At 44.0% G+C, this 27,065-nt stretch overlaps 1 protein-coding gene across 1 annotated transcript in view; it reads left to right on the forward strand.

Moving 5' to 3' along the window:
* FSTL4 (follistatin like 4) overlaps positions 1–27,065 on the forward strand; it is a 482,307-nt gene that overhangs the window by 41,429 nt on the left and 413,813 nt on the right. The window contains 1 exon segment of the mRNA XM_004384723.1: positions 26,041–26,059. Within this exon segment, the coding sequence (XP_004384780.1) occupies positions 26,041–26,059 (19 nt within the window).

Below are 27,065 nucleotides of genomic sequence, written 5' to 3' on the forward strand. Positions count from 1 at the left end.
GAAGTAGTTTGTTGAAACTAAGATGAACTTCAGACTTGTGGGCAGCCTGTTCTTTGAAATTTCACTTGGCCTTTCTGGGTGCTGACTACTTGGCACTTGCTTCTAGGGATTACAAGAACTGAAGATCAGGTTTGCTTGGGAGAACTGTGTCTTCTGCCTTCAAGTATTAGAGGTGAAGTCTGGGGAGCTGGCTCCTTCATGGTCATGTTTACAGTCTCTTGAAAAGAAGCCTCATTTTTGAGTGAAGTTTGGAGTAATTATTTAGTTTCATGCAGCAAAAACCACATCAATAAAAAAATGATTTATGGTTTGAGGTATTTCAGTATCTGGGAAGAGATGCCACTGTGAAAAATATTTCTGATTAGATTTTTACAGCTTCAGCTAAGCTTAAATAAAAATAACCAATTAATTTTCCTTTTGAAAACAATTCCATGATGTTCTATTTTCCCTGCCAGCATTCCTCTAGCACAATTGTTTTCTGGTCTCTGAGGTAAGCATATTTGGGTGGTAATTTCTGAAATCTTTTAGTGGAAATTGAAGTTCCCTTTATTCACTTTCGGCAATACCTAGTCTTTAATAAAAATATGTCTTTCGATGATTTATGGAATCATCACCAATCATCCCTTTATTGCAGGGATAGGAGGATGAGTCAGAAACCGAAGTGAGTTCTTGGTCTAGGCTGTGGCCTTTGGTTTTAGCCTCAACCACATTCTTCCCTGTGGAACTGTCTCTAAAAAAGTGACTATCTAAGAGAGCAAGCAAGTTCCATATTGACTCTTATATCTAACATATCCTTGACTCATGGTTAGTTCTGATTTTATGCACCACAATGAAAGACGTAGGGTGGCCATGTTATCAAAGTGTGTTTCTAGAGCTTGGGGACCCAAACTTTCTATAGAGTCTCTACTGGTGGATGTTCAAACTGGTTACTTGCTGCTGTCCATGGTGCTGGAACCGTAGGTTCTAAAGATTTGACTTTCTGACTTCCTTTCCCATTTTCATTGCCTTTGGTTTTGTACTCAGTGTCCTTTGAACTGTATCCATAGGAAAAACTGCATTGTTTGGATATAAAAACTGGATGAAGGTGGGGCAGGAAAGGAAGCACATGTCTTATTGAAAGTTGTGGTCATGATGTGATGGCCATGTAAGGTGGGTGAAAATAGACATAAGGGAAGAAGAAGTTGGCATGAACTTTGGTTTTGAGTACTATTCTCTTCATTGCAGGTCTCCTGAGTGTGAATGTTTGGAATTCATTTGCATTATGGTATCACATATAAACATAACCTTTTTGGAGTCTTACTGTACTTGTGTTAGAAATGTCTCTAAATAATAAGGCTACGGAAATAAGAGAACCATGTGTATTTCTACTGAAAGACATAAAAAGAGCTAATTGAATTTAAGGCTGCAAGTCCCCAGGAGTTTGAGAGTGTCTGGAAGATGAACAAAGGCCTGGTCAGACTGTGCTCAACTCATCCACTCCCCACGCCTCCCCTCCCTCTGGTTTCCAGCTTTCAGAGCTGACTGACCGGGAACATTTGCTTCCGGTTTGTACTGGCACATTTGTCCTGATATCAGATGAGCTTTTTCACTTCATATTGTGAACAGGCTTATGTTTTTCTTTCTTGTTTATGTCAGAGTTGAGTGTTGAGAGTTCCTGAAATAGACCAGTGCCTGAAAGTGAATGCTTATAACCTGGCAGGAAAGAGGGAAGGGTGGGACCTTGCTGGTTAGCTCCAGGTGTCTCTGGGTCTGAGAATTTATGACTTGGGCTGTGGGGTTGTTAATCGTCTCCAGCACAGTGTATATGAGTACAGCAATAATAGAAACACTGTGAATGTTTCAGTCAATTATTATTTGTACCAACAAAAATAAAACATTACTGTCTAGCGGCACACACTTCAAGTTCTTTCCCTTAGCTCCGACTTGACCTGGAACCGAAAGAGGAATAAATAAGTAATGCTCTGAATTTTCCTGCCCAGTTTACCAGGCCCAGGAACTTTGGAGCAGGCCCTTTGGGACTGGAGAGGTAGCCTCCTGACCAAGGAACCTAACATGGTTTTCCTGTTTTTGTTTTGTTTTGTTTTAATACTACATCTGACTCAGGAATATCAGCTGCATCGAAGGTTCAGTGCTACAAACTGATGACCAATTGCAACTTTACACTGTATGACTATTGGAAACCCTTGACTGATTTCTGTCAAGTAAGACTGGCTAAAATTAGCAGTAGTAAGCATCCAGGCTCAGTCACAGTGGGGTTGGGGATTGTAAGTGTGATGTGAATGTACTGTGTGCCTTAAACCTGTTCTCTTCCTTATTTCTCCTTCTCTCCTCCCAGCCTTAGATGTAGTTCCCAGACTGTACCCTAGCTGTCTTGCCTCTAGCCTCACTCACACTTTCCCTGCAACCTACAGGCTCTTTGTCCCTCATCTTTGTCCAATGCCACCTCCCTCATCCCTTCCAACTCTCTTTCTGGAAGTGTTTGGCTTACCGCATTCTATTTGAGTTAAGGAATCTGTCTTAGTTATCTAGTGCTGCTGTAACAGAAATACCACAAGTGGCTTTAACAAACAGAAGTTTATTCTCTTACAGTTTAGGAGGCTAGTAGTCTGAATTTAGGGCTCCAGCTCTAGGGGAGGGCTTTCTCTCTCTGTTGATTCTGGAGGAAGATCCTTGTCATCAATCTTCCCTGGGTAGGAGCTTCTCAGCACAGGAATCCCGAGTCCAAAGGGCGCACTGCACTGCTTGTACTCGTTTCTTGGTGGCATGAGGTCCCAAAGGGGCTGTAGTGCTGCCACTGTCCACTTTTGAGTGGTGCTTGCATATCATGCAGAACCATCTGGAAACCAGGCACGAGTTTTCTCTTCCTCAGTCAACTGATCATTAAGAACTCCCTATGAGGCCACAAGTGCAGACTGGAAGATGGAAGGTAATGTGACAGGAATGGGGACCATGGGTGTTTGGGCCACTTCCTCATGCAACTAACTTGTGCCATCAGATCCTCCTCGGGCCTGATCTCCTGTGTAGCATTTCCGTGTAATGATGGAGTGCTGCTGTGCATGTCCAACTTTATGGCTCTGTGGGTGAGACAAGACCCAGCTCATGATGGGCATCTCAGGCCGTGTGGTAAGTTGGTGTCCCATGGTTAAGGGTTCAGTCTCTACTAAGGCCCAGTAACAAGCCAAAAGCTGTTTCTCAAAAGGAGAGTAGTTATCTGTAGAGGATGGCAGGGCTTTGCTCCAAAATCCTAAGAGTCTGCACTGTGATTCACTAATAGAGGCCTGCCAAAGACTCCAAACAGCATCTCTATCTGCCACTGACACTTCAAGCACCATTGGATTAGCTGGATGATATGGCTCAAGGGGCAGAGCTGCTTGCACAGCAGCCTGAACCTGTTGCAGAGTTTCCTCTTGTTCTGGGCCTGACTCAAAACTAGTAGCTTTTCAAGTCACTTGGTAAATAGGCTGGAGTAGCACACCCATATGAGGGATATGTTGCCTCCAAAATCCAAAGAGGCCCACTAGGCATTGCTCCTCTTTTTCAGTTGTGGGAAGGGACAGATGCAATAACTTATCCTTCACTTTAGAAGGACTATCTCGACATGCTCCATACCACTGAACCCCTAGAAATTTCACTGAGGTGAAACACACCTGAATTTTTGTCAGATTAATTTCACAGCCTCTAGCACCCAAATGTTCTACCCATAAGTCCAGTCATTGACATTTCTTCCTAACTAGGTCCAATCAGCATAATGTCATCAATGTAATGGACTAGTGTGACGTCTTGTGGAAGTGAAAGGTGATCAAGGTCCCTGCAGACTAAATTATGAGGTAGGTCTGGAGAGTCGATGTAACCCTGAGGTAGGCAACTGAAGACGTATTGCTGGCTTTGCCAGCTGAAAGCAATCTGCTTCTGGTGGTCCTTCAAAACAGGTATGGAGAAAAAGACATTACCCAGATCAATACCTGCATACCAGGTGCTAGGAGATGTATTAATTTGCTCAGGCAATGAAACCACATCTGGAACAGCAGCTGCAAATTGGAGTCAACCACCTGGTTAAGTTTTCAATAATCCACTGTCATTCTCCAAGATCCACCTTTTTTTTGTGCAGGCCAAATAGGCGAGTCGAATAGGAATGTGGTGGGAATCACTACCTCTGCATCCTTCAGGTCCTTGATGGTGGTGGTGATCTCTGCAGTCCCTCCAGAAATGCAGTATTGCTTTTGGTTTACTATTTTCCTAGGTAAGGGAAGTTCTAATGGCTTTCATTTGGATTTTCCTACCGTTATAGCCCTTACTCTACTTGTCAGGGATCTGATGTGGGTGTTCCGCCAGTTGCTGAATATATTTGTTCCAATTATGCGTTCTGGAACTGGGGAAATCACTACAGGATGGGTTCAGGGACCCACTGGACATACTGTGAGATAGACATGAGCTAAGATTCCATTAATAACCTGACCTCCAAATGCCCCCTGTAACAGGTGGGCCACAGTGACGTTTTGAGTCTCCTGGAATTATTGTCAGTTTAGAGCTAGTATCCAGTAAACCCCAAAAAATTTCATTATTTTCTTTTCCCCAGTGAACAGTCACTCTACTAAAAGGATGTAGATTCCTTTGGGGAAAGCTGGGAGAAAGATTAATAGTATAAGTTTTTGGCAGTTGTCTTCGGCTGAATTCTCTATAGAAGCAAAAGCAGTAAAGTGTATAAATACATACAGAGAGATTTATATAAGGAAATGGCTCACATGGTTGTAGAGGCTAGAACATCTTGAATCCCTGGATCAGGCTGGAGGCTTCTCCTGATTCACGTAGCTGCAGGGGCTGGGGAACCCAGGATCGGCAGGTCAGAGAGCAGGGCTCTTGCTCACAGGCTGCGAAGATCGACAAATCCCAAGATCGGCAAGCAAGATGGCAGGTAAACTGGTAGCTCAAGTCCTGAGAATTGGAGGTCAGATGAACAGGAGGCAGCTGCAGGATCCAGAGCAAGTAAAAGCCCACTAGCCTTGCCAGAGAGTCCACCTATATTGGATGTAGGCCATGCCTCGAAGGAAACTCCTTTTCAACTGATTGGCAATTCACAGCAGATCCCATCATGGAGGTGATCACATCATATCAAATCTCATCATGGAAGTGATCACATCATCATATGACTGCCAAACTATATCATAACTGTCAAACCACTGAGAATCACGGCCCAAGCCAAGCTGACATATAACCTTAACCATAACGGTATCCTCCTATCAGATTATTCATTTCCTGAGAGCAGAGACCTCCCCTCACTCACCTGCAAATTTCCTACAGCCCTAGCTCGGGACCTGGCATGCAGAAGTTGCTCAATAATTGTTTTTTGAATTAAATGAGAGCTAGAAATATGCTTTGTGTGTGTTTTCTTTTCACTCAGATTCTGCCCTAGTAACATACCAGTGAAACATCAAGTCCTTTGGTTCTAGAAGGGCATTTTTTAAAGGAATGAACATTCCTGCCATTAGATATTGCTAGGTGTTATGTGCTGAAAGAGCTTTGTGTTCGATAAACCTGGTGTTGCGGGTGGAATTGTGTGCCCCAAAAAGATATGCTGAAGTCCTAAAAAAAAACCCCAGAAAACCAAATCTGTTGCAACATAATAGATTCTGACTCATAGTGACCATATAGCACAGAGTAGAACTGCACATAGGGTTTCCAAGGAGCAGCTAGTAGATTTGAACTGTCAACCTTTTGGTTAGCAGCTGAGGTCTTAACTGCTGCACCACCAGGGCTCCACTGAAGTTCCAATCTCCCTTAAATCATAGTCAAGATGAGGTCATACTGGATTAGAGTGGGCCCTAATCCAGTGACTGGTATCCTTATAAGAAGAGGGAAATTAGGACACAGATACTCAGGGGAAGCAACACACAGGGGAAGCACCATATGATGATAAAGGCAGAGATTGGAGTGATACCTTTACAAACCAGAGAATGCCAACAATTGCCAGAAACCACTAGAATCTAAGAGAAAGACATGGAACAGTTTCTCCCCTAGGGCCTTCAAGAGAGCATGGAACTGCTGACACCTTGATTTTTGTATTTCTAGGCTCCAGAACTGTGAGACATTAAATTTCTGTTCTTAAAAGCCACCCAGTTTGTGGTACTTTGTTACAGCAGCCCTAGGAAACTGATATGCTTGGCAAATACTGGACTCAGTAAACTTGAGCTAGTTGTTGTTGATGACGATGATGGTGTTTTTACCAAAGAGCTTCTGAGGGCCTTTAATGTGCTCTCAACAGGGGATGTAATATGCAGCATTTCCCAAGCTTAGTTCCCCATGGGACCTTGTTTTTGTTGTTTTCCATCATTTCAGGGCTGACATTCCATGCAGTGCCCTTTGAGAGCCCTGCTGTAGAGAACCCAATAAGCTTCCTTAGAGCACCCAGGACAGGGCTATCCCCAGGCACCAAACAACTGTCTCCCCAGGGCTGTGCATGCACAGAACGGTGAGGGTAGTCATAATGACAATTTCTTAGTTTTTTTCAGAGAACTTTCATGTTCTTTACCTCCCTTGACACTCAGTAACTCATGGCATGAGCAGAGCAGATAGCACCTTCTATCTTTTACACATGAGACTCCTTCCTTCCTTTCCATGCTGATTTTTAGAAGGAACAAGGACTCCCTGGGAGCTGATATCCCCCACCCCCTACCCCCTACCCCCTGATGCACTGAATCTCTCTAGTAGGTGAAGATTACTTAAATGACTTGATCTTGCTTCATCACATCCAATGCTTCGGCACATACATGTTGGTTGCCAGGACCAGATAGCTGAGTGAAGCCCTTGGAAGAAAACTTCCTAGGGAGCCTTTGTTTCTAAGTTAGGTTTGTGGTAAGGGCACTCAGGGGAACCTGGATGGAGATACAGGAGCCGAGATGGTGGAAAACGGCAGACTGGTAGGGTGTCTTCTGGGAAGATACATTCCTTCCCCAGGTGGACGAACCTGTTCTTCCTCCAGGGCAGTCCTGTGCCCCTCCTGCCCCGAAACCCACCTGTCCTAGCTGCATAGGGAAGGAGAGACAGCTGCAACTTTGTCTGCTTTCTAATGCAGGTGTTTTACACCTCCTCTATACACCTAAAATTTAATTTCAACCTTTTCTGAAGCTTCGGCAGAAGGTGCCAACCTCACCTCTCCAAGACTCCTGTGTCTACTCCAGGGCTGGTGCTGATTGTAACTGCCAGAATTCATCTGCTCAAACTGGTACTTTTCTCTAACTGATCCCATCACGTTGAATTACAGCCATGAGAGAATACTTGAGTGAGCTGAGCAAGTGGCTGGGATAATTCTGTCCTTGTCAGCCATCTCCTAGGAGCATGGGCTGATCTGCTAGCTCTTCCAGATGTCTGTGACTGTGCTGTGATTAGGAGCTGCGAGTTTTAGGGTGGGCACCAATGTCATATTGCATTACCCGCCCTCCCAACAATGGCTCATTAACATGTTCCAGCCCAGGCCAGCCTGGCCTGGCTTCCAGCAGGGCTGTGAGGGAGATGCTGTTGTCTTCAGAAGAACGGAAAGAAGGGAGTGACAGTCACACACAGCCAGAGTGGCTCTGGCTCCTTGGCAATGCAGATCTCCTAAATAAACATGACCTGCCAGTTCTGAGTATGAAGTAAGAACTTCACTTCCTGAAAACCCTTGGAATTATCCCTAATTGGCAGCCGCCTCTAATAGCCTCTTTATAGTTCTCCACATCTGGGTGAACTTCAGCTATCAAGAACTGCATTCTGTTTACCATTAATTTTGATTTTGTTTAGCAGATGTTTTCTGGATCTCGCATTTGCCTGCATAATCTATCTTGGCATAATGAAAGTGACTGACTGTCTTTGATGAAGCAGGTTAATAAACTCCTAGGTTCTCTTGAGGCAACTTCTTTAATGGCTGCAGATGTAAGGCACTTAAAAGGGAGCCATCTAGACTTGACAGTGCCTGGGGTAATGGGTCCCTTTCAATTCAAGACTGCCATCTGGGGAGAGAAATGGCATTTCCTGCCCAACTCACCCTCCCTCAAACACAGTAGAGCTTTGCTTCTTCTCCTGTGGTGGTTGCCAGGCTGAAAAAACCAGGAGTGGCATCTGTCTCCTTCCACTCCTGACCCCACAGAATTGGCTCTATTTGGATAGTGCTGGGAAACTAAATTGTACCTACTTGCCCCAGGCTGCAGGAGTCCCTGGGTAGTGCAAACAGTAAGCAATTGGTGGCTTGAAGTTAACCTAGAAGCACCTCGGAAGAAAGATCTGGTGATCTACTTCCAGAAGATCACAGCTGTGAAAACCCTGTGGAGCCCAGTTCTATTCTGCAACATGTAGGGTCGCCATGAGTCAGAATGAACTTGATGACAGCTGGATTTATTTTTCTTTTTAACCCTGGGCTAAGTGGTAAGTGGACTGCAGCAGGCTGGCTGGCATGTTCCCTTTGAGAACAACAGTTTGGTACCCTGTTCTCATCATGTCCAATTGGTAGCCAGTAGAATCTCACCTCTTCATTTACTCACAGTATGACTTTGGGTAAATTTCTCAACCTCATCTGGAAAAAAAAAAAAAAATGAGGAAGTTAATAGTATAGACTGTGTTAGAACCAGGGCTTCAAACCGATTTGAACTGGTTCATTCATGGCTGACAAAGCAAAACTGGAACAGACCTGAATTTTTATACTTTGGATGATTGGAAACCATAACTGGAACAGGAAGAATTAAGGGTCAAAGCCCTGGAATGGGAGACTTGGAAGGGGCATAGTGAGCCCTTTCGGGTGCCTATTGCTCGAGACTGGATTATTGCCAGGACTGAGGAGAACAACACACATTCAAAAGCAGCTCAGTCAGCCTCCATCTTTAAGCAGGGCGTCACTGTTTCTGACTGTGCAAAATCCGATGGGCAAGAGAATTGGTTGCTATGTGTCTTAGCTATCTAATGGCTGCTATAACAGAAATACCACAAGTGGATGGCTTTAACAAAGAGAAATTTATTCTCCCACAGTCTAGGAGGCTAGAAGTTCGAATTCAGGATGCCAGCTCCAGGGGCAGGTTTTCTCTTTCTTTTGACTCTGGAGGAAGGTCCTTGTGATCAATCTCCCCTGGTCGAGGAGCTCAGTGCAGGGACCCCCAGGTCCAAAGGACACGTTGTTCTCCTGGCTCTTGTTTTTTGGTGGTGTGAGATCCCTCTGTCTCTCTGCTCACTTCACTTTTATATCTCAAAAGCGATTGACTCAAGACACAATCTAATCTTGTAGACTGAGTCCTGCCTCATTAACATCATAGAGGTAGGATTTACAACACATAGGAAAATCACATCAGATTATAAAATGGTGGAAAATCACCCAATACTGGGAATCATTGCCTAGCCATACCGATACACATTTTTGGGGGACACAATTCAATCCATAACACTATGCAATGCGTATGCTGCCCTTGTTTTCTGAGAGAGATTAAGTTTCTAGCAGGACTTCAACCCATAATTTTTCCATTCTTGTTAGTGTTTGGGTTCACCCACATTTGAAAAAAATTTGGGTCTGTTCCATTGTCGCTTCCTTGGCCATGATTGAACTAGGAGGAACCGGTTTGAAGCCCTGTTTAGAACTCTGCTGTAGAAACCCAACTTGTACTGCCTTAAGCCTGAAAGGCTTGTGAAACTGCAGAGTGCAAGGCCCAGGGTGGATCTGGCTTCAAGAACAGCTGATACAAGAGCGCTCTCATGTTCTCTCTCTCCTTCTTTCTCTTGGCCTGTCGGCCTCCTCCATGCAGCCTAGCCAGACGGCCATGAGCAGCTCCAACCATGGACTAAGACAGCCCGAGCGAGCCTGGGTTCTTACTTCTGCCCCTGCACACGATCTTCCTTGCTCACAAGCCTTCCAGGCTCTGAGTATGTACTGTTCCATTCTTTCCCCTGGCTGACTTTAGATTCTCCAGTGATTAGTGATTTGGAAGAAATATAGCTTAGAAAGTTGTGTACAGTTTAGGGCTGATGAGAGGAGCCACCAGCACTGCTGGTGGTGTGTGACTCCTCCCCCAGGACCACAGCACTGCTCACCTGGTGGTTGTAGCCTGTGCTCTAGGGGTGTTCTGTATGCTGCTGTGTAGGTACATGTCCTGGGAGAGCAGGGATCTGGTTTCTACATTTCTCATAGAGATGAAATCTCAGGTATAGTTGCTTCCAGGTTGTTTGGCTGTGGACCACAAAGGTCTGGGACACCCTGTGCTTATCGTTCCCACCAGTGTCGGTGGAAGGCCCACTCTCCTTAACAGTCGTCCTCAGGAGTTACTCTGACAACTTCTGAGTCCGTCTGCTAAAGAGTACTTAAAAGATGCTCACACAAGTGAGGTAAAATCTCTGTGGTTGTGACAGAAAAAATAATAGGGCCTTGGTAGGTATGGGCAGGGTAACGGACCCCCGTGTCCTGATTTGTGTTGACAAGGAGTCTCCTTGGGGTTTGCCATCTGCAAAATGTAGGCATGTGTCCCTATCTGGAATTTTTAACAGTCTCATTCTCAAAGAGGTCATGATACCCAAAATGGTGTCAATAGATAGCTGTCATCAAGTATACTCTGACTCATCGCAACCTCACATACAACATACTGGAACGTTGCCAGTCCTGCGTCATCCTCATGACCTCTGGCATGCTTGAGTCCATAATTGTGGCTATTATGCTAATACATCTCACTGAGGGCCTCCCTCGCCCTCACTGGCCCAATACTTCACCAAACATGATGTCGTCCTCTAGCGATTGATCCTCCTGATGACGTGTCCAAAACAAGTGTGTTGGGCAATGTTCTGTTGTGATACACAGGTTTTCACTGGCTAATTTTTGGAAGTAGATTGTCAAGTCTTTCTTCCTAGTTTGTCTTAGTCGGGAAGTTCTGCTGAACCTGTCTACCACAGGTGACCCTGCTGGTGTTTGAAATACTGGTGCCATAGCTTCCAGCATCATAGCAATATGCAAGCCACCACAGTATGACAAACTGACAGGTGGTGCCCAAAAGGGTATGAACCACTGCAAATCCCAAGGACTAGGTGAGCCCTTGCGTGGCCCTGAAGTGCATTTCGCCTGCCCCTCAAGGCCCCAGGGAGGGAGGAGGTAACACTCCCACTGGATCTGCCCAGGAAGCCGCCTCTCTGAGACCCCTGCTGGGGTTAAACTTAGTGTTTGTCATCTGCACTTCTTACGTGGCCCCAAAGCCCAGGGAGTTTCTCTGCTTTTGAGGAATTCTTGAAATTATCTTCTATATAAACAGCAAGGCCCTTCTCAAACTTCGTTAAGCCATTTGCCCCAACAATATTAATATGCCATTGGCAAGCCTCTGGGGTTAATTATCTGTGACTTAAAAATCATTTGTTGATGTCTGTTTTGTCTCATTGCTGCCCAGCAATCTTTCTTTATTAGGAAACGAGGTATAGAATCCAAATGACCATTATATTTTAATTATTTTCTTGTCATCAGAGTTAGTTCATCTTTTAAAATCTTTCAAAAAAGACCTTCTCATTATTTTCAGATTGTGTTGCCTCTTAACGAAACTTTAATCTCTTTGCTTCAGCGGAGGCAGAGCCAAAACAGGAAATAATCTGCAAGATGCGACGTCTCATCTAAACTAGTGAGGCCAGTCAGTGCTCCCTCCCTCCTGACTTGTGCCATGGCCTCACTCAATTCCAGATGTCCCTGCTGCTGAACCCTAGGTCCATTTCTCTCCATAGCGTGTGTCTTCTGGGCTGCATGCCCTGGTGCTCTTGGGGAGCCATTGTGGATCAGGCAGCCGGGCTGGGGAAATCCTGCCCATTATCATAACCCACCCAGTGGTTCTTTAAAAACCAAACCAGTTGCCATCAAGTTGATTTCAACTCATGGCAACACCATGTGTGTCAGAGTATGTGCTCCATAAGGTTTTCAATGGCTGATTTTTCAGAAGTAGGTCTCTAGGCCTTTCTTCTGAAGTGCCTGTGGGTTTACTTGAACCTCCAGCCTTTCAGTTGGCAGCCAAGTGCATTAATTGTTTGCACCACTCAGGGACTCCCAGTGGTTCTTTGCAGACCCCTGATTGGTTATACTGCTTCTTGGCCAGGACTACCACTGGGGTCTAAGAACTGTTTCAGGGCCTGTGTGAAGAAATCCTTTTGCAAAATGTTGCATTTCTGCAGAGGGAAGTTTAGCTTGCCTTGAGCTCTCCAGAAAGTCAGGGAATATGTGCCACAGAAATTATTTCAGACTGCCACTGGCTGTGTGGGATGTGGACAATGACTCACAGTCTTCCAGGACAAGGGTGCGGCCAGCATTGGGGTGGTCTGGACCAGGCATCTGAGTGTGATCAGCATGGTTGGATGGTACCTGATGCTGTGTATCTGTGTACCTAGGCCAGTGATTGCCCACCTGCCGATTCTCTGGAGACTGCTGCCCCTCATCTCCCCTCTTACCTCTGCAGGGCCTCTAAAGCTACCTCTGGGAACTTAGTTTGACAATTACTATTTCTAATGGAGAAATAACTCCTGTGAGTACAATTCTTACTATTTTTTCAGGTTTATTGGGTGCTAACTGAAGTGTGCTTGGGTATACAGTGATGACAAGATATGGTCCTGCCCTCACAGAGCACACAGTCTAATGAGTGTGAAGGTCAGTGAAGTGTAATCAGCTTAGAAGATGTATGAGTGTCCTGTAGACACAAAGGCCACCCCGCTGTGTCTGCACCATGGCCAGGCACCTCACAGGGGGTCAGCAATAGAGTGCGCGAGTACTCGCTCGTTGTGAACCGACGTCAGGGCCTGGAAGACAGCTCACCGAGTGTTCTGGTAGAGGTTAGCTCTCGGGGTCTTTTCTCCAAAGGATGGTTATCTTGGCAGAAGGCCTCCTTTTGGCCCTAATGACATGCTATATCAGTAGGGGCATTTTTGTTACAAATGACAAAATCCAAGCCAACTAGCTCAAACAAGAAGAGGACTTTGTTGGCATGTAACTGAACAGTCTAGGGCAAGCTTGATGTAGGACACAGGATCTGGGTTCTCTCTTCATTTCACCCCTCAGGGCTGACTCCCCCGTCATGGTGAGTGCCAGCCTCACATTCACACAACTCCAAATCCAGTGAGGGAGAGACAGCCCCTGGTCTGAAATTTCCCACAAAAGTACTAAGATTCACTCTAATTGGACAGGCTTGGGTCACATGCCCACTCCTGAAGCAAGCACTGAGGCCAGGGGAATGCTACGTGTGAGAGCCACAGGCTGTGCCCCCATAGCCAGGATATCATGACCTGAGAGTGGGAGGAAGGTGGAGCCCCAAACGACAGTGGGGGCTGTTCCTGAATAAAGGATGTGTGTGGATTCAAGAAGCCAAGGAAAAAAAATCCACTATGTACAATACTATTTACTTTTACTTAATTTTACATCTGGGTATCTATCACACCTTTTTTCCCCAAAGGGATTTTGGGTGCCTCAAAGGCCAGCTAAGATTCAGCTAGCATTCAACAACGAATGGTAAATTCATCCCCTGGGGGGATGGAAAGAAGCCAAGGTTAAGAGATTAAATTGCATACCTAAGGTTATGTCTGTTGTCCTTAGGTGTCGTAGAGTCGGTTCTGACTCATAGTGACCCTACGTACAACAGAATGAAGCATTGCCAGTCCTGTGCCATCCTCACAATTGTCATTACGCTTGAGCCCATTGTTGTAGCCACTATGTCAGTCCATCTCATTGAGGGTCTTTCTCTTTTTCGCTGACCCTCTATCTTGGTGGCATAGTGGTTAAGAGCTTGGCTGCTAACCAAAAGATCAGCAGTTCGAATCCACCAGCTGCTCCTTGGAAACCCTATGGGGCAGTGCTACTCTGTCCTATAGGGTCACTATGAGTCGGAATCAACTTGATGGCAACAGGTTTTTTTCTACCTTACCAAGTTATGGACTGCAAAAGAACGAATAAATCTGTCTTGGAAGAAGTACAACAAGAATGCTCCTTAGAAGTAAGGACGGTGAGACTATGTCTTACATACTTTGGACATGTTGTCAGGAGGGATCAGTCCCTGGAGAAGGACATCATGCTTGGTAGAAGTACAGGTCAACGAAAAAGAGGAAGACCCTCAACAAGATGGATTGACACAGTGGCTGCAACAATGCACTCAAGCATAACAACGATTGTGAGCGTGGTGCAGGACCGGGCAGTGTTTTCATTCTGTAGTACGTAGGGTCGCTATGAGTTGGAACCGACTTGATGGCACCTAACAACAAGCATGATTTCCTCCAGGGACTGTTCTCTCCTGATAACATGTCCAAAGTACATGAGACAAACTTTGACCTAAGGTCATAGGAGCTTATAATGGAGTGTGAATTTGAGCCCAAATCCCTGATGACAAATACAGGGCACTTTGCATCACAGCTGCCTCAAGGGGCGGGATCTCCTACTCTTTGGCTGTCATCCCCTATGATAGATGCAGGAGTGACCTGGTCAGGCACATCGAGTATCCACTGATCAAAACTGTGAGAGGTGTTGATGTTCATTTTGGACCTCAAACACGTTCTTCTTACTTCAGCTCTCCAGCCAAAGAACACGAGGATCAAAAGTGAACGAGCCACTTCCTCCCCTCACCTTGATGATACTTGTCAGGTGCTTTTATCACCCATTTTTTATGAGAAAGCCCCTTCTTTCTTGGGAAGAGGATAGTGGTGGCTAGTGGGCTGGCTGGCAGGAGGTAGGGAAACTAGGCATTACATCGAAGCAGAGATGTTGTTCAGGAGCCACTTTTTAATGAGCATTTTCCTGTTTGTCCGTACATTCCAGACATTTTAGGGGACATGCTTGCTGCACTCTTTAATATAAACCCCTTAGATTGGAAAAATCCTTTATGGGAACCTCTTCACATTCATTGTCTCATTTAGTCCCCATAAATACCCACTGAAGTAGGCATTACAATCTTTATTTTACAAACAAGGCAACAAAAAATGGGTGACTTTTTAAACTCTGTAGAAAATTGATAAAAGAATTAAAAATGGCAAGAGATCATTCAGGAAAACACATTCTCTGTGGAAATTCAAGGTCCCTGGGTGGCTGGCACAAACGGTTAAACGCTCAACTAGTAGCCGAAAGGTTGCAGTTCGAACCCACTGAGATACCTCAAGACACACCTGGTGATCTGCTTCCGGAAGGTCACAGCCTTGAAAACCCTATGGAGCAGTTCTGTCTGCACACATGGGGTTAACATGAGTCGGAATTGACTCAACGCAACCAACAGCAATAACAATGAAAATTCAACAATCTTTGTATTATTCCAACTAAGATGTTAAAAAATGTGACCTCGAATCATCCTGCATGTTGAAGTGCCTGCAGATTATATGTCATTCCTGCTGCCCCTGGGCCTTGGTGCTTGGCTAGGTGGAACCCTGGCCAGGCCCTGAGCCTTGCTGATAGGGAGCTGGGCCCTGCCACTGCCAGAGAGAAACAGAGACCTCCAAGTTTGGAAGAAATAGGACTTAAAAAAATCAAAGGTCTGGAAAATGAGTTGTGGGAGTAAAAATACATTTCAATCTGTTTGTTTCCTAATTTTAGCAGTTATTTGCTCACCCTTTTTGCTGGAAGCAGCCCTCACATCCAGCTGTTTGGCTGCTTCATTTGAATTTTTACTGTTTGTGTGAGTTGCTGCATATTTGGACGCAAAATGGAAGTCTTGTGGCTAAGAGGAGACGTTGATCTGATAAGGTCAGATCTAATCGCATGCTTAGAAACTTCAGCTGAAAATAAAATGAGTTGCGCAGGGGCATAGCGAGGGTAATGAGCACCCAGGGGCAGTCTCTAAACTGGGCCACCCCCCTCCTGCAAATTTCAAGAGGAACATACATTGATAGCGACATTGAAAAGGAGAAGCCGCACCCATGGCCCGTCAGCGATTTCCCGCAGTGCCTGCATCCTGGGCCCTGGGCAGCTGACAGGCGGGCTCCAGGGGCACCCGGGCAAGGCAGTGGGGTGAGTGGCACCTCCTGGCCAGTGAATGATCCCAGCAGATACCGAGAGCCGTGGAAGCAGAGAGCAGAGCAGAAACATGGCTGAAGCAGACATGGTCTTTCTAGAGCAGCTCAAGTCCTACCTAGTTTGTTCTTGGACATATCTCGGGGCCGTGCAGTGTTACCCCTCTGACAGTGTCACCTGGTGCGGTCTGCACCACCCCCACCCCCCTAGTGATGCCACTGGTGCCCCCTTGAACTTGCGCCTGGGGGCAAGTGCCCCCTCTTCCTCCCCTCCCATGCCTCTGGAGTCGAGTTTTTTTTTTTTAAAGACAGCAGGTCTGTAAAGCTATGCTAGCATATCATTTTCCCCCTTTATACAGAATTTAATAACATTTTCTATTTAAATAGTGTTACCAGGCTGCTTTTTGCTCTGAAAGAGCTTTCTCATTTGTCATTGCATTTAATACTTTCAAGAAAAATATAGCTATAGTGAGTTAGCTATAGTGAAGATATTATCATTTGCATTTGAGAGATGAAGCAGCTGATACTCAGAGATGGCAAGGGACTTGCCCCAGGTCACATAGCTAATTGTGGCAGAGCTGGAAATATGACTGTCAGCTCTGTCTTCCTTCCACTAGGCTTCCTTCCTAAAAATGAGTTTATGAAGGAAATTTTCAAATTAAAACTCAACAAAATAGCACAGCATTTTTAGTCCTGTTTTGGTTCTTTTAAAAGGAAATTATTATAAAGACAACTTTTCTCTCATCTGTCAATGTAATGATCCCATACCTTAGAGATTCAGAATATTCTAAATGTGTGTGGAGGAAATGGTAAAAGTTAATCATTTTCACAGTACCTGTCTGTGGTGAGGTTTAATTATCACTTGACATATTTCAGGGTTGAAAATGATGACAGTTTAGAATAGAGCCAGAGAGAACCAGAAAATCCATTCATTACCCTGTGTCGGGTGCTGCATTACAGTAACCCCCAAGTACAAGGCTCCCCAGACAATAGATGCTGCAGCATTTTCTGATAGCTACAAAAGTCCCTGTAACTGAAACCCAAAACTGAGGACTCCATTCTGACCCTGCTGTAATCATCCAAAGGGAGCCTGGATGAATCTCACAGTGTTGTGATTCTTGCATCACATTTCAGATGCTAACCTCCTGACTCTCTTCCAAGCCCAAATCTCGGGCTGGTCTTCTGCAGAATTTCTAATGAACAAAATAATTCATTGTGAAGTGTGCTCAGAATGAATGAACGAAAGCTATTTAAACTACAAGGAATGACAAATATTTCCATATGTCTCTTACAAAATTGCATGCCTTTCTGAGATGAGAAGGTTGAGAAGCAGTCTGTTTGCTTGTTTGTTTGTTTGTTTTGCTCCCTAAGCTCTGCACCATCAGTCTGTTTAGGAAATAATTAAATAATTGCTTCTTTCCGTGAGATTTCTGGAAGTGGAGCTGTCCACAGCAGACCCATCAGTCCAAATTTCACATTTCAGTTTGGAGAGTCCTTGGAGAAGGGGCAGATGAAGCTGTCTCAGAAATGCAAATGCTGTTTGCCATCTATTAGCTCAATGCTTACCCATCGCTGACAGCAAGATCCATTAGAACGCTGGTATCACTGATCAGAGTCACTTGGAATAGAGTGAGAGAGAGACCACCCACAGCCAAGCCCCACTTAGATGATCTGAGAGAGAGCTGGATGCACCTAATGCTCTGGTCCAGCCCCTGGCCCCCACCCCAGCCTTACTCCCTGGGTTTCCAAGGCCAGTCACATAGCCATTCTTCACGGATGCAACACTCCCCCCCCGCGACCCCCAACGTAGCCTGCCTGAATGCTCTGCATGGCTGTGACTGTGCCCTCCTTTTGGGATGTCTGCCTTACATCTTGGCTCTGCCACTCATGGGATCTTCTAACTCCAAATCTGGACAAGCCCTGCAATTGATGTTGTTAGTTGCTGTTGAGTCGATTCTGACTCATGATGACTCCATGTGTGCAGAGTAGAACTGCTCCATAGGGTGTTCAAGGCTGTGACCTTTCAGAAGCAGATCACCAGGCCTGTCTTCTGAGGTGCCTCTGGGTGGGTGTTTGAATCACACCCCTTATTTTTACAGGTAAAAAAACAGGCTCGGACGGGTGATGTGACTTGTCTGAGGTCCCACAGCTAGTGAGTAGTAGAAGCAAGATGTGAGGACAGGAGGACATGCATGAGCCAGCGTTCTCAGACCCCAGAGCCCTCTGTGGTGGTTTTTCTTCCTGTAGCTACACCAGGTGGCACAGTGGCCAACATACACTCTGTACTCAGCCACCATTTCCTAGTGATGGAGATTCTGGCTGACGGAGTTTTCTAGCTCTCTGTTTTAGCTCTTGTTTGAAATATTTTGTTTTCCTATCTCTGCGTGGCGTGGGGTCTCAGGGCCAAATAAGAGGGGAGCACACGATGACAAATGTCATTATTAAAGCTTCCATCAAAGCCATGTGCTTTCCTTAGTTAACTTATTTTAACTCTCACAATAATCCGATGTGGCCAGATAGCACGATCATCTGTTTTACCAGTGAGAAAACACAGACTCTGAGAAGGTTAGCAATTTGGTTGGCTGGATGTGTTAGTTAGTGGGAGGTCCATACCTGGACCCTCACTGCAACTGAATAGTCAGTCCTTTGTGATAAGGTGTCTCTGTGTCTTCTTGTTCCTTCCTTAGCATCCTCGTCCTGAGGACTATCAGCTCTAAGGCATATTTGCCAGGCCATTTCTAAACGGCCTGCCCTTGAAAGGCTTGGGAAGAGCAGGCGCCTCCATGGCTGTGCTGTTGGGAGTGGGAGCAGCGCAAACGATAGAGGAAAAGGGACATCTGAGGCCAGACAGAGTGACACCTATGCCGCGCCTTGGAACAGAGCTCAGGCTGGTGGTCTTGGTGCCTGGGCTTCCCCCCTCTTGATACAGACGGTAAGCTACAGGCACCATCAGGCTCTCTTCCACGCCCCCTGGAGGCCAGAGGGAGGATTATGCTTTGCAGGCAAAGAAACCAGCTGATGGAGACTAAATGGCCCCTCTGGTTGGAGCACAGGGAATGACAAGAGTTTTTGCCCATGGGCTGTATCACCCTGCATCCACAGATTCTGGAAATTCTGAGGTCCTGCTCCCTGTAATGGTTCAGGCTGTGATTCAACTTGGCTGGGCCATGAATCTCAGTGATTTGATAGTTGTATAATGGTGTGATCACTTCCATGATGAGATTTGATATTATGTGATCACCTCCATGACGGGATCTGCTGTGAATAGCCAGTCGGTTGAAAGGGAGTTTCCTTGGGCGTGTGACCTTCATTGAATATGAGTGAATATTCTGGCAAGGCTTGTAGGCTTTTGCTCATTCAGGATCTTGCAACTGGCTCCTGTTCATCTGATCTCCAGTTCTTGGGACTTGGGTTGGCAGCTTGCCTGCGGTCTTGCCTGCTAACCTTTGGGATTTGTCGATCTTCATAGCCTGTGAACAAGAGCCCTGCTCTCTGACCTTCCGATCTTGGGTTCACTAGCCCATGCGGCTACGTGAATCAGGAGAAGCCTCTATTCTGACCCATGGACTTGGGGACGTTCCAGCCTCTACAACTGCATGAGCTGTTGCCTTGATATAAATCTCTTTCTATATATATATATATATTTATATGCTTCACTGGTTTTGCTTCTCTAGAGAACCCAGCTTAAGACACTCCCCGTGTTCAAATGTAGGAAAAGACTTTTGCCTGTACATACTTTTCCTGCCTTCTGGCTAATGACTAAAGCCCCACAATTAATGCTTCATCCCCCTTTTCCTTATGAACACCCCAAACTCATTTTTGCAAACTGAAGGAGCCACAGAGTTTCCACTGAGGTACATTATACCATATCTGTGGGCTCACCAAGCCTGTCTGCCTCTTTGTAAGAAAATCAAACCCAGGCTTCTCATATGAGCTCTGAGCCTGAGCTCTGTTGCATAATTGTTTTAAGTGACAGATCTCAAACTGGGGACCCACAGACCAGATTTAGCCTGCAGCCATGTTTTGTTTGACTTACATAGTGTTGGCCTGCAGATGTTATTTATTTATTTTCATTGTAATGGGTTACTACCATTAAAAATAAGGAAATTTTACGTATAGATCTACATTTGCAGAATATCTTGGAAAGTAAAATGCTTTGGTAACAGTGGGCCCACATGACCTCATGGCAGCAGCAAGCTGGTATAAGAGCAGCCATGTCTTCAGAGAGCACCTGTGCTCTCCAGTTTGCCACAGTCCACACCACTCCCTGATGTCCCTGATACTGAGACCAAGGGTCAGATGCAGTTCTATAAACTAAATATGACCAAGTTAGAATCCCAGAGGGACCACACTCATTAAGTTACCTGCTTGGACTCTTTAGGCATTTGAGTTTTCAACACCTGTTTTGGACTCAGATATAGAACTTGTTAATCACAGCAGAGTAGAGCCACATATCAGTAAGGAGGTAGTGGTGGTGATGGGGGAATGGTGAAGAATTTGTTGTAAAGCCTGAAGCAACCCTTACCTACTCAGCCCAGCTTGAGAATCTGTGGTAGTGCTGATGTCTAGAAGTAGGCCCTGGGCTTAGACAGTTAAATCTTCCACTATACTGTCTTACATTTTTCTGATATTTATGCCTTGATCTGTAAACATTCACTCTAGGATATAAGTTTGTAAGTGAGCTTCCAGCTCGGTAATTAATATTTGTGCCTATTCATGTAAGTTATATCTTTAAAATGGATCAGTTGCTTTAAGCATTTAAATGACATTCCATGTCTATTGTAAAGTAATTACTTTCCGAAGATATTTTCAACAGATACTTTCTTACATCTAAATATACTTTTACGGTACTCAGTAGACCAGAATAGCTCTGATTTATATATTTTGGTCCACTGGGTTAAAAAAAAAAAAAAAAAAAAAGACATTTTTAAAGTATTTATTTTTTAATCAATGTGTTTATCCGAAACATACTTTTGACTCCTCTGGAATCAGTCACATGGTTCTAGAAAAATAATAAACATGACATGTTCTCTGAGCTGATTTAGAGTTTAATGAAAGATGACATCTCAGCCTGAGAGTGAGCATGGCTAACTTTTAATCTGGGCTCAGAAAAGTCCTAGGGCTTGGAGGAGCTTATTAACTCCCTCTGTGTCTTTTTCTTAATGTGAAAAATTCAGGTGATAAAACAGTTACTGCCTTTACGTGGTGAGAATTAATGCTTGCTGAGTAGCAAGTATTGTTTTAATAAAATAGTCTTAATTGTTTGCTTTGTACATTTTCTACTTTATTATTTCTCTTGCTTCTGTAATTGGTAGTGATTGTGTTCTCATTATTTCTTTATTAGTTTTTTTTTTTTTTTTATAAAATATCTTATGATTTATCCTCCCTCCCATACTAGCTTTTCCCAAAACGTCATTAGCAGAGGCAAGAGGCTGAGAACATTGCTCACCTCAGACAGAGTTGGTGGAGCTGTAAGCAGCTTCTCGTGGCTCTCGCTTGTTTTCAGGACCACTGAGTCCTATTTTGTTGACTGCTGTGCTGTGAAAGGACTTATATGAAGCCCAGTAGGTTTATTAGAAAAGCATCAGGAGTCACAGTGGGAGGGCAGGATTATCAGGGTCTGGATAAGGGCTCTGAGCTCCCTTCTTATAAGAGAAGAGGGGCAAAATGTGCCCATCCAGCTTGGGGCAGGCATCATAAGTGTACAATGGCCATATAACTTAGCACCTGTATGGACAGACAAGAAAGCCATCAATGCATGGTGCAAAGAAGCCCAAATCCAGTCTACCTATAAATTGGCTCCTCTACAACATTTCTCCACCACCTGTCAGTTTGTCATACTGTGGTGGTTTGAGTGTTGCTGTGATGCTAGAAGCTATGCTACCATATTTCAAATACCAGCAGGGTTACCCATGGTGGACAGGTTTTAGTGGAGCTTCCAGTCTAATAAGACAGACTAGGAAGAAAGTCCAAGTGATCTACTTCTGAAAATTATCCAGTGAAAACCTTATGGATCACAGCAGAACATTGTCTGACTTTCTCACTTTGGACACATCATCAGGTAGGATCAGTCACTAGAAGAGGACATCATGGTTGGTGAAGTAGAGGGCCAATGAGAGTATGGGAGCCCCTCAATGAGAGAGACTGGCACAATAGCTGAAATGATGGACTAGAACATGCTGTTGATTGGGTGATGCAGGACTGGCAACATTTTGTTCTGTTGTACATAAGGTCACCATGAGTTGGAGTTGACTTGATGACAGCTAACAACAACAATAACGCAAGATTCTCAGCTGCCATTACCTGGGACTTTTTCCTATTCTCAATCCTCACATGATCTCACATTGTTTAGCGTTATATTCTCTAATTTTTCTGTGTAATTTTTCAAAATTATGCAGCCAGGTATTCTGGATATGATCCAATTTACCAGCTATGTTACTTTGGGAAAATTACTTAATCTTCTGTGCCTTGGTTTTCTCATCTATAAAGTGCTGGTAATAACTGTATCTACCTCATAGGGCAGTTACATAAATTAAATACATATCAGTAAGGTTAGCATACTGGCTGGCCTACCTTCTGAGTAGTTGCCCCGTTAGCCATCATTGTTAGCTATTATTCACCACATTTGGGGCTGGGGTTGGCTGAGGCTATGTCTTATAATTCTAAGTTAGGCACACAGTACTAAGAACTCAATTCTCTATCTTCTATTTTTCCATTCTTTTTTTTTCTTTGAGCTTTGATCTGTCTTGAAGTTCACTAACCTTGTCTTCTGGATGTCCATTTTGATGTTAATTCCAGCCAATGAATTCTTAAAATCAGATACTGTATTTTACAGTTCTGCCCTTGATACCGTTAATGCAATTTAATTGGAATTTTTAAAAAGATAACTACAAATAATCTCTCATATGTTTGAAGATAAAATACCTTTCTAAATAATACTTGAGTCATAGAAAAATCTCAATAGAAATCAGAAAATCTGAGGCAGGGTCAAGGTGGCGGAGTAGTAAGATGCTTCTGGTGGTCCCTCTTACCAACAAAGACCCAAAAAAACAAGTAAATCGATTATCTATGACAATCTAGGAGCCCTGAACATCAAAGGCGAAGTTGAGGAATCGGACTGAGTGGTAGGGGGAGGGAGAGATGATTTGGAAGCAGCAAGGAGTTGCCAGACCTGACCCAATGAGAGCCTGAGCCCTTCAGCCCGGATCAGCTCTGGGTGCATGGTGAGGTGGGCAAGCAGCAGCGTTCAGATGGTGTTTTCCACACTGGGAGAGACCCAGTGGCAGAGTCTACTTGGCCATCCAGTACCAGTGAGAAGCAGCCCTCGATCGGCAAAAGATAAGTACTAACGTCTGGCCTACCATGCGGATCAAAAACACCCCCCTTAGGGAGAAACCTCTCTCCCATTTACCTCCCTGCTCCCTGCTCTGCACTGGGTCTGGGACCAGCTTCAGCAATTGCCAAGTCCCCTGGGCCAGAAGTAGGACCCATCAAGCGCTCTGAGCCATTCTTCCGGCCTTAGAGACAGAACAAATTAACAAATGGGTAAAAAATAATCTGCTGGCTCCCCTAAGCCAGAAACTCAGGGTAGGCACAGGTCCTTTGCCTAGGCACAGGCATAAAGGATCCATAGACTTTGAGTGCCTTTCCCCTTGCATAGACTTGTTTGGGCCTATTCCAACAGCATAGGCCCTCATTACCACAGTACAACAGGGTATATACCTGAAATCTAACTTCAACTGTTTGAGCTGTGAAGTGGCAGGTTCATATTTGACTGCTCTGCCCATTAAGCAGGGTCTTTACCTACCCACATCAGGGGCCTGAGGACTGGTAGCTCCACCCATGCCGTCTAGCTACCTGCAAGAGAGGCCCAAGAATAAGAGGTGCCCCCAATCCTTACAGCCAATAGCAATGGGTACTCATACTCCGGCTGTGAAACCCACCCACTTACGTGCTCTGGGGAACAGGGACACACTTCCTCCTGGACACTTGGGGGTGGCTGTTGGCCCCCTACCTTGCTCAGTATGTGTCCCCCTGCTGCAGCCAGATGCCTGTGCCTATAACAATCACCCATGCCTGTCTAGGACTGTAGGTGAGAGCCTGAACCACACACTTGGAGGTCAACTACCTGGACACCTGAGATGAATCCATACAGGAGGAGTAGGTGGACTCCTGGGCTCACATACTTAGTGGCAGTTCTGGCCACCTGGTGGCAGGACGTTGGAGCTTCAGGGGCTCCGGGGATCGGGCTAGTTCACACGAGCAGCCGATTTGGGCATATCAAAACAAAACAAAGCAAGAAGCTAGGACACAGTAAGCAAACATAAAATAAATATAACTTATTGATGGCTTGGAGACAACAGTCAATATCAAATTACATAAAGAGGGAATCCATGATGGCTTCAGCAAGCTCCCAAAATAAAGAATCTAGAAATTTTCCAGAGGAAGAAAATTTCTTGGAATTACTGGAGGCAGAATACAAAAGATTAATATACAGAACTCTTCAAGACATTAGGAAGGAAATTATGCAAAACGCAGAGCACACAATAGAGGAAATTAAAAAGATTAGAGAAAAGCATAATGACAAATTTAACAGGCTGCAAGAATCCACAGAGAGACAGCAATCAGAAATCCAGAAGATTAACAATAAAATTTCAGAATTAGAGAACTCAATAGAAAGTCATAGGAGCAGAATTGAGGCAATGGAACTCAGAATGAGTGAGATTGAAGATAAAGCACTTGACACCAACTTATTTGAGGAAAAATCAAATAAAAGGATTTTAAAAAATGAAGAAACCCTAATAATTATGTGGGATTCTGTCAAGAGGAATAACTTACGAGTGACTGGAGTACCAGAATGGGGGGGATAACAGAAAATACAGAGAGAATTGTAGAAGATTTTTTGGCAGAAAACTTCCCTGATATTTTGAAAGATGAGAAGATACCTATCCAAGATGCTCACTGAACCTCACACAAGGTAGATCCCAAAAGAAATTCACCAAGACGTATTATAATCAAACTTGCCAAAACCAAAAATAAAGAGAGAATTTTAAAAGCGGCTGGGGATAAACGAACAAGGTCGTCTACAAAAGAGAGTCAGTAAGAATAAGCTCAGACTACTCAGCAGAAACCATGCAGGCAAGAAGGCAATGGGATGACATATATAAAGCCTTGAAGGAAAAAAATTGCCAGCCAAGAACTATATATCCAGCAAAACTGTCTCTCAAATATGATGGCAAAATTAGAGCATTTCCAGATAAACAGAAGTTTAGGGAATTTGCAAAAACCAAACCAAAATTATGAGAAATACTAAAGGGCGTCCTCTGGTTAGAAAATCAATAACATCAGATAACAACCCAAGACTAGAACACAGGACAGAGCAACCAGATATCATCCCAGATAGGGAAGTAACAAAATAAATCAAAGGTAAACCACTGAAAATAGGGAAACAGATGTCAGTATGTAAAAGATGACAACATTAAAAAAAAAAAACAGGGACTAAAAATGTAGACGTAAATTTTTCATATGGAGAGGAAGTCAAGGTGATATAAAGAAATAAAAGACTGGTATAAACTTAGAAATATAGGGGTAAATATTAAGGTAACCACAAAGGAAACTAACAATCCTACAAATCAAAATAAAAAACAAGAAAAATATAAAGACTCAGCAAATACAAACTCAACAACAATGAAAAAGTTGAAAAGAAAATACATAAAGAAAAACGACTCAACACAGAAGATTAAGTGGAACAAAGAAACTGTGAACAACATGCAAAAAAAGACATCAAAATGACAGCACTAAATCATACCTGTCAATAATTGCACTGAATGCAAATGAACTAAATGCATCAATAAAGAGACAGAGAGTGGCAGAAGGGATTAAAAAAAAACACAAACCATCTATATGCTGCCTACAAGAGACACACTTAGACTTAAAGACACAAACTAAAACTCAAAGGACGGAAAAAAATATATCAAGCAAACAACACTCAAAAAAGAGCTGGAGTGACAATATTAATCTTTGACAAAATAGACTTTAAAATCTACCATAAAGGATAAGGAAGGACACTATATAATGATTAAAGGGTTAGTACACCAGGATGACATAACCATAATAAGTATGTATGCACCCAATGACAGGGCTCCAAAATACATGAAACAAACTCTGACAGCACTGAAAAGAGAGATAGACAGCTCCACAATAATAGTAGGAGACTTCAACCCACCACTTTCGAGGAAGGACAAACATCCAGAAAGAAGCTCAGTAAAGACACGGAAGATCTAAACGCTACAATCAACCAACTTGATCTCATAGACATATACCAAACACTCCACCCAACAGCAGGCAAGTATACTTTCTTTTCCAACACACATGGAACAGTCTCCAGAATAGACCACACATTAGGCCATAAGGCAAGCCTTAACAGAATCCAAAGCATTGAAATATTACAAAGCATCTTTTCTGATTATGAAGTCATAGAAGTAGAAATCAGTAACAGGAAAAGCAAGAAAAAAAAAGCAAACACGTGGAAACTGAACATCTTGCTCAAAAACTACTGGAGTATAGAAGAAATTAAGCATGGAATAAAGAAATTCATAGAATCAAATGACAATGAAAACACATCCTACGAGAACCATTGGGACACAGCAAAAGCAGTGCTCAGAGATCAGTTTATAGCAATAAATGCACACATCCGAAAAGAAGAAAGAGCCAAAATCAAAACACAACTCAAACAAGTAGAAAGAAAGCAGCAAAAGAAGCCCTCGGGTAGCAGAAGAAGGAAATAGTAAGAGCAGAATTAAATGATATACAGAATAGAAAAACAATTGAAAGTGTTAACAAGACCAAAAGCTGGTTCTTTGAAAAGATAAAAAAAATTGATAAACCATTGGCCAGACTGACAAAAGAAAAACAGGAGAGGAAGCAAATAACCCGTATAAGAAATGAGATGGGAGATATCACAACAGACCCAACTGAAATTAAAAGAATCATGACAGAATACTATGAAAAATTGTACTCTAACAAATTTGAAAACCTAGGGGAAATGGACAAATTTCTAGAAACTCACTACCTCCCTAAACCAACATAAACAGAAGCAGAACAACTAAATAAACCAATAACAA

The sequence above is a fragment of the Trichechus manatus genome, unplaced genomic scaffold (assembly GCF_000243295.1).
Source record: "Trichechus manatus latirostris isolate Lorelei unplaced genomic scaffold, TriManLat1.0 scaffold00127, whole genome shotgun sequence".
Taxonomy (NCBI): Eukaryota; Metazoa; Chordata; class Mammalia; order Sirenia; family Trichechidae; genus Trichechus; species Trichechus manatus.